We start from the raw sequence: 8,907 nt of genomic DNA, 5'->3' as shown, positions 1-8,907 counted from the left end.
TGTGTTTGATAATTACTCTTTCGCCATAAATAAAAAGTAATACCCTTATAAGCAATTCAGTGTAATTGATTTTTATTATACATATATATGCAAATTTAATAAGTTTAACAAATTTTATATTTAGTATACTCTCATAAAAATGCACTAAGTTAACGATGCTCTTTGAGCTACAAATCAAATATAAAAATGAAATTGAAATATTCAAACAGAAAAATTTTTTTTAACAATTTTGTATCACGCAATGATATATTATTTTAAATTAATGTTTTAAAATAAAATACTTTACGACCAATGATAAATATTACTTTGAAAGGCGATAAGAGATATAGAAAATATTTAATAATTTACAGTTATTATGTATATATAGATTCTACGTACAAGTAGGAGCAGTAAAACAACAAAATTGCTCATACACAATTATGCATAATTTTATATATAATTATACGAAGGTTGTCCGAAAAAATTAAAGCCACTGCTATCGACTTTTGAGAAACAATTTTTATCTCCGAAAAACAATAAAGATTTTTAATTTTTTTGAACAATCCTCGTATAATTATACATAAAATTATGCATAATTATGTATAAGCAACTTTTTTTGCATTTTTCCAAATTTGTTTTTCTCTAAAACGAACAATGCGAAAATTCCCTTTAATTATGTTTTTATATTTTCACATTACTATTATTATTTCTATTAACACTAAAAAGTAATTTTAAAAGAAAGAGGAATATATGAACATGTATAGACGTATTTCATATACAATTATACATATTTATAAATATTTATGAATGTTTATACATATTTATGTACATTCATACATGAAAATATTTATGAATGTTTATACATATTTATGCACATTCATACATGAAAATATTTATGAATGTTTATACATATTTACACACATTCATATATGAAAAATTTGTTATCGGGTATGTAATGGAAATTGTTTAAAATTTTATTTTAAGTCATGCATATCAATGTGATAATCGCTACCTAAAGCTGTAATTATTTAAATTATTTACGTAAATGATGCATTATAAATTTTACAAAGTCTCCTTGAGGATGCATATACAGGGTGTCTGGAAATAATTGCCAAATATTTCATGAGCAGGTAAAGCAGATTAAATTGAGTCGGAAAGTCCTCTACCATTTTGTAAATTTCCCCAATAGTTAATGAGATATTAATTCTTAAAGATATCCGAATACGCATGCTCGTCTGGCAAGCATCCCGCGCACACCGCCGCTAGCCTCTATAGCCTCGGACGGCGCGCTTGCCAGGCTATCTCCTCTCCCTACGGCCCGCGCGCAAAGCGATCGGTAGGCGTATACACTTCGCAGTAATATTCGACTATTTTTAAGGATTAATATCTCGGTAACTATTGGAGAAACTTACAAAATGGTAGAGGACTTTTCGATTCAGTTTAATCCGCTCTACGTGCTCATGAAATATTTGGCGATTTTTCCGGACACCCTGTATATATATATATGTCTGGAAATAATAGACATATAATAATAATAATAGACATATTTTTAGTTGTTAAAGAGTATGAATTATGATGGAGAAGTTCGTAAAAAAGTTTGATAAGATCGCGAATATATATATATATATATATAATGATTTGTTTATCAAATGATTTTAAAATATTATTATAATAATTTCAGAGTATTCCAAAAGATTACGATAACAGAATATATATATAGTGATAATGAATAATTTTAATTTTAATTTTAATTTTAGATAGACTAAAATAACGATGTACTCCATTTTAGTTTAGTTTGCATAATTTATTCCTTATTCACATTTACGTATTCAATAAGACACTAAGATGATATAAATAGGACAGCAAACAATCTAACTCACTGTTATCAATTATTATTACGCTTATGAAGTTGTAATAAAATATTTATAATATTAAATTAATGTTTATCTTATTATTTATTATAAACATCAAACAATAAAAATCACATTTAAAAAAAAGCGATATATAATTAAAAAAGCTGTCATTAGGAGTTGATAATAAAAAATCTAAATTCAATGTTATATTATTCTTCTAAATGCGTTAATATATAATGCACAAATTATTTTTTGTCCATTTTTTCTTGATATATAAGATAAAAATGTTTAACAATATTTTTTTTTACTACTATACTTTATAAGCAGATTTAAAAAGCTTTATATTAAATATCTGCTGTATTACAATGTTTCTGTGCATCGTCAAGTTCCCTCCATTTAATATTATTTCGTGCATCTACAATAAAAAAGATCTTTTATTCTCTTACATATGTTAATAAGGTATATTATATACTAAATTAGTTAATTCTTTACCTGTTTTATGCTTAAACTGCTTAAAGTAAAAAATATGAAAAACAAAATATATTAACGCAGAAAATGCTGCAAATACTGAAATTATTCTTAGAGTCATTATACCTCCAAATTTTTTAAACAAGACACCACCTATCAAACTGCCAATCGAGAATCCTGGTAACATTTTATACTAATAATAACAACAATAATAATAATTAATGACAAAACATATGTATATATATTTAGTTTCTTATAAATAAAATAAGATAAATATAACATGAAAATAGATGAATATAAGTACGTTTAGTAAGAAAGTATGTGTAAGAAATTTTACCTAAACCTTCATTCACGCCTTGAACTAATCCTTGAACGGTAGCTGAAGCACCGGTAGGTGTTATTACGTTCGCATACGATATTATTGCTGTAAAACTGAGTGCATACGATGGTCCCTGCATGAAAAATTCTATGAGAAGAACCCACCATGGTGTTGACGCTAAAGATATTAAGCCTAACCGAAGTGCGTAACATATGAAACAAAATGTGAAGGTATAACCGTAGCCAAGCTTCTTTAATATTTTGCCTGAAAAATAAAATGATTTCAATATTATATTTATTAAAGGACTAATTGAAAACAATTTTAATTCTGCAATAAACATCGTATATTTATGAAATTGTAATATAAAAATAACTAATGTGTGTTACCTGATAAAAAGAAGAATATTACTTCACCACTGAAAGCCTGTGCTGCTAAAATCAAACCTTCTATCAATTTCATTCTGTCCATATAATCAGTCGCAATAGAGAGGTCTTCTACATACCTATAAAATTAAGCTACATTATATACAAACATTATATACAAACAAAAATCTAATAAAATCCAATCAAGATATAAAAGTTTACCACAATAAAAAATTACGCATGATAATATTAAAGACGCCGAAAAATCCAGAAAAACACAAGAATATAACGATAGTTTTTGATTTCAAAAGTATAAACACATCCTTCATTATGGTTGTTGATTGTGATTGAAATGGCAGCTATTATAAAAATCTATGATGAAACATAAGAACTATTGATTGATTTTTTTATTTTAAATACATAAAATTACCTTCAGTTTTATACAACAAATAAAATCAATGCAAGTAAATATGATCACAAGAAGCATTGACGATAAATAATTTTTGTGGATTTTGTCGTGTGAAAAAAAGTCTATCATATATCCAGATAAACATACAACAATACCAAAACCTATTGCACCCCATAATCGCTGCTTACCGTATTTCAATCGTTTATCTTGTCCTGAGAAGGGAACATTATTAAACATTATTAAAAATAGTATTTTGTACAATATTATTACATAAAGAAATATTACGAAAGTTTGATTTGTATGGTTAAATTTTAGAGAATTAGTTCTAAAAATGTTTATAAAAATCACGTACCTAATATGACAAAACAAAATGCATCGCTTATACTGGAGAAAATAAAACTACCACTTTCGCTAATACACATTAAGACAACAAAACTCCAAAAAGTTACAGATGTGTACAGACATTGATCATCTTTGAAATTATCACAGATAACGTTACAATTATAATTGTTCGTTAGATTTCCTTGACACAATGATATCTTATTTATATTTAATAAGCATGTAGTATTTGGTGAAATAGTTGCTTTGTTTTGGTCTGCATGAAAAGACAATTGTGTGGAAAAATTCATATTCTCACATATCCAATGACACATAGTGTCTTTTGTACCATTACACGATGCAATTGCTGATGCATGCTTTAATAAAGAACAAATTACAAACAAACGCATATTTTTATAAAATACTAATAATTATAAAGATGTAATTGATTTCGTATTTTAGAATGTTTAAAAAAATTTTAAAGTTACACATTATTTAAAATATATTTTAAATTTTGTATAATATGTTTTATGTACCTTAACACTCAGAAATTTTTGGATTACATAAAATAATATAAAAATGAATGCTTAAGATAAAATAATTCCTTCTCAAATAGTGTTATAAAATTTTTATAAAACTTATCCAAAAAATTACGGAATATAGATAAAAACTTACGTATTTCATATTGCAACGCAGTAAAGTTGCACAAGACACGTTTTGAAAGTGATGTTCTAATAAAATTGGACCCGGCAATGGTGGTAAAAGGAATATTATAATGTAACAGATATTTGTTATGGCAAGCAATGTTAGAAAGATCACTTTTCTCCAAGTTTGAAAATAATCCATGATGAAACCAAATATTGGTTTTACTATTAGAAGTAATATAGGAAAAATCGCGTTGATGCTACCAATAATTAACGGTGAAATACCAAGTTGCTTTCCGTAAACTGATAGAAATGGATAAACAGGGGCCGCACCTAAAATAAGAAGAATAATAATTTATTAACTTACTAGAATAATTTTTAACTGATAAAAAATCTATTTTTAATTGATAAAAATCTATTTTTAATGTCTTTTAATTGTAATGCGTATGTTTGTTAGCTAAAATATATATTTATATACTTTAGCTAACAAAAGTATATATTTATAGTATGGTAAAATGTTTTTATATAGGACATAATACTGAATCATTTGTTTTTTAAAACAAATTAAATGGCTGTGAGTCGAAGATGTTTAGGGTATGTCTAGATATTTCTTCGGCTAGAAAAATCGCGCTAGAAAATTAATCGCATCTACAAAATTAATACAACCTAATATATCTCACCGCGCATGATCTCTGAAGAGAGAAACTTGAGGCAATATACACACACACACACATACACGCGCGCGCGCGCGCGTGCCTGCACGCATGCACGCACGCATACGCACATGCATACACACTCTTAATAAATGTCCTATCTGTACACTGAGAAAAAAATGTAATCAATTTAAATATTTAGTTCAATACTGCCAACTAAACATTTACTTACTACAAATAAATATTCGTTCAGTAAAATGAATGATTGTTAAATCAAATTAATGTTTCTTATATCAAATAAATATGTCTTTATGTTTAATTAATATTTAGTTGGCAGTATTCAACTAAATATTTATTAAAATTGACTATATTTTTTCTCAATATATGCAGAAATATTAATCTGCGTTCGAATTGAAGACAATTGAAATGTAACAACAGCATATCTCAAGAAATTGAATTTCTTAATAGATTTATTTAAAAAATTTTATCTATAATATCTATAATTTTATATATACATATAGTTAAAATTTAAAAAAAACATCCTAGCGATGCCGAAATGGAGATATTCATCTTCAAAATTTCAGCTTTTAATACACTATATCAAGCTTTGTCGAAATAATGTTTTAATACTTTGCGGCAAAAATCTTCTACAGATTTAAAAAAATAATAAATATGTAATGTAGAAATATTATAAGAATCTTGTAAAAGAAATGGAGAGGCCTAATGATACCGTTTTTTAATTAGAATAGTTTAAATTTATAATTTGATACAATTTTCCTTCTCGCACGCCGAGCGGCGAGACAGAAGGTTTGTTCGCGTCACATGTTCTAACATATTCTAAAATATTCTTGGCTTCTACTATAGTATTTACTCACTCTAATGCGCACATTGAAGTAAGTACAAGCTATAGCAAGAGCATATTGGAGCATGCTGGAACATGCGACGCAAACAAAACCTTCTGTCTCGCCGCTCGGCGTGCGAGAAGGAAAATTGTATCAAATTATAAATTTAAATTATTCTAATTAAAAAACGGTATCATTAGGCCTCTCCATTTCTTTTACAAGATTCTTATAATATTTCTACATTACATATTTATTATTTTTTTAAATCTGTAGAAGATTTTTGCCGCAAAGTATTAAAACATTATTTCGACAAAGCTTGATATAGTGTATGTATTAAAAGCTGAAATTTTGAAGATGAATATCTCCATTTCGGCATCGCTAGGATGTTTTTTTTAAATTTTAACTATATGTATATATAAAATTATAGATATTATAGATAAAATTATTTTAAATAAATCTATTAAGAAATTCAATTTCTCGGAAAAATATCTTAATACTAAAATTAATAAATAACTTATAAAATTCATGCATAATAACAAATGCATAATAACATCTACATCAAGTCAATATTAAACAAAATGATAATTATTGTAAGCCATATATAATATAAAAATCACACACAAAACACACACATATACAAACAATAATTATTGATATTTGAACGTCAGTAAAGATGTAAATTTAAAACTATATTAACTCTCTTACTGGCTACGTTCGAAAATGATTGGTGTTGAGAAAGAAGATGAAATTAACAATATTAGAAATTACCAATGCTTTCGTTTCTCCCGCTGGGAGACCAAGGTAATAAAATATATCGATTTCAAATAATTTTCTTCTTTGCTATCAGGATTTAAAGTATTAAGAATGAAAAAAAAACTGTTTTTAAATTAATTTTAGATATAATAAAAAAAGATTGAGAAAGAGATGATTTTATAACATATAAAGTCTGATCTACAATTGCGTAGTTGTAATTGTAAAGATTGACCAATCACGTTTGAATACGAGAAAAATATCCGACTGTAATTGATGAAATGTTATAACTATGATCACTTACTATGTTTAGCAATTATAGATTAAGCTTTAAGCAAAGTTTTAACCTATTCCTAGTTGTAAAGCGTGTAGTAGAAAAAGTGGTTCAAACTTAAATCTTTCACGAATGCGACTGCGTAAAAGAGTGAACCAATCAGAATGCTGTCACGTCTAAATCGTTATTGTTCTTTTTGATCTTTTTTATCCATTCGAGTCGATACAAAACATATCCATATACGTATATAATGAATATCCGTATTTACGAGAAATTACGATTTCAAAAGCACATATTTAGCCTAAAAATACATACACGGATACATTTTTTTAATATATAATAGATTTGTTAGAAATTTTCATCAGAGAAAACTTTATTCTGATGAAAATTCCTAATAGATCCGTATAATTTAAAAAGTTGGTAGAATATAAATAGTGTGCATATAGTATATAGTATATGAGGTCTAATTGTGAATAATTATCCTTTTTATTTAATTCAAATTAAAACATATGAAACGGTAATAAAATGGAATAAAATCATTCATAACGTAATCTTTATGATCAATTAAGATTAATAAATATTTTATTAATTGTTTGATATTGTTTGATATTGTTTGATTCTGGATAAAAAAATATTCTTTTTTAAAGAATTATCCGCAACTACTGATAGTTAGCTAAGAGTTAGCACAAAGTTTCATCCTACCAAAAATGTCCCCTTCGAAATTATTCCATTTTTATCTAAAACATTTTTTTTTGTATCGATAGTTTTAGAGAAAATTGTCTGTTTAAAATAAAATAGCACACCCTGTCTGTGTACGTACGTGCGTGCGTGCGTGCGTGCGTGCGTGCGTGCGTGCGCGCGCGCGCGCGCACTTGTGTGTGTGTGTGTGTGTGTGTGTGTGTGTGTAAATATATTAAATAAGATGATTACTTACTTCCCATAAAAAAGAAATAATGCATCTTTATAAGCAATTGTGTATAATTTATTTTCATGATTTGTAAAGACAAATAGATGCTCAACAAATTTTATATCTTATTACTTTGCAATCTTTCTTGTAGAAACGTATTAAATTTTAAATATGTTAAATCTTCAATTTTACTCTGTAACAATTAAATATGTAAAAATAATATTGTTCAAAATTATCTGCAACAATTATTATCTGCACAAAATTTTTTACAAACGCGTTATGCAATAATATATTACACATTTATTCGGTTATATAAAACAAAATATATTCATACTTTATATAATATACAAAAATACTAACTAGATATAAGTAAATGTATATACATTTAATACGCGATCATTCGCTCTGCAACTGTTGATATATAGCACTGTAAATTTCAAATGAGTTTTTGAAAACTCACATACACATTATAGATTCCAAATAATTATGATAACATATGTTAATATATGTTAACATAATACATCATAATTAGTAATCATAATTAGTAATGTTCTTCTTTATTTACATTTGTGAATCTAATAAATTCGTAGTACATTTTATTAGTTATACAACTTTGCTTCCGCCATTTTCCTATAGATGGCTTTAGCGGTAAGTGGTGGTCGAAATAAATAGATCATAGACGTCATACAATAAACTTGGGCATCTGTCAACCCCATAGAAACATTAGTCGATTTGTGTCTGCATCATAAAGTTATTCTTGATTGAAAATGTCAGTTTACGAGCCAAATTCTCGTCATTTGCGGGAGGTTTTAATTTTTTGCTTCAATATGAAGAAATCTACGGCTGAGGCTCATCGAATGCTCTCAAATACTTCTGGTGAGGCCGCTATTAGTGAAAGAACGTGTCGTGAGTGGTTTCAACGCTTCAAGAACGGTGACATCCAAGGTCATGCTCTGTATTTGGTGGGACCAGCTCGGCGTGTGTATTATGAACTGTTAAAACCGACTGAAACAATCGCAGGCGATCGGTATCGAACGCAATTAATGCGTTTGAGCCGAGCGTTGAAAGACAAACGGCCGCAATACAACGAGAGACGCGATAAAGTGATTTTGCAGCATGACAATGCTCG

General features: G+C 27.3%; 1 protein-coding gene across 1 annotated transcript; it reads right to left on the bottom strand.

Moving 5' to 3' along the window:
• Window positions 1–2,266: 2,266 nt before the first annotated feature.
• LOC108688294 (major facilitator superfamily domain-containing protein 6-like) lies at window positions 2,267–7,863 on the bottom strand. The gene is made up of 9 exons (XM_018194483.1): window positions 7,806–7,863; window positions 4,384–4,685; window positions 3,743–4,085; window positions 3,412–3,602; window positions 3,204–3,340; window positions 3,006–3,121; window positions 2,638–2,883; window positions 2,342–2,477; window positions 2,267–2,273 (listed from the first exon to the last, which is right to left on the bottom strand). The coding sequence occupies exons 1-9, from the start codon at window positions 7,861–7,863 to the stop codon at window positions 2,267–2,269; spliced, it is 1,536 nt and encodes a 511-aa protein (XP_018049972.1).
• Window positions 7,864–8,907: the final 1,044 nt, after the last annotated feature.

The sequence above is a fragment of the Atta colombica genome, unplaced genomic scaffold (assembly GCF_001594045.1).
Source record: "Atta colombica isolate Treedump-2 unplaced genomic scaffold, Acol1.0 scaffold228, whole genome shotgun sequence".
Classification (NCBI taxonomy): domain Eukaryota; kingdom Metazoa; phylum Arthropoda; class Insecta; order Hymenoptera; family Formicidae; genus Atta; species Atta colombica.
Note: the sequence above shows the minus strand (reverse complement) of the source record. Positions and strands in the feature narration are given on the sequence as shown.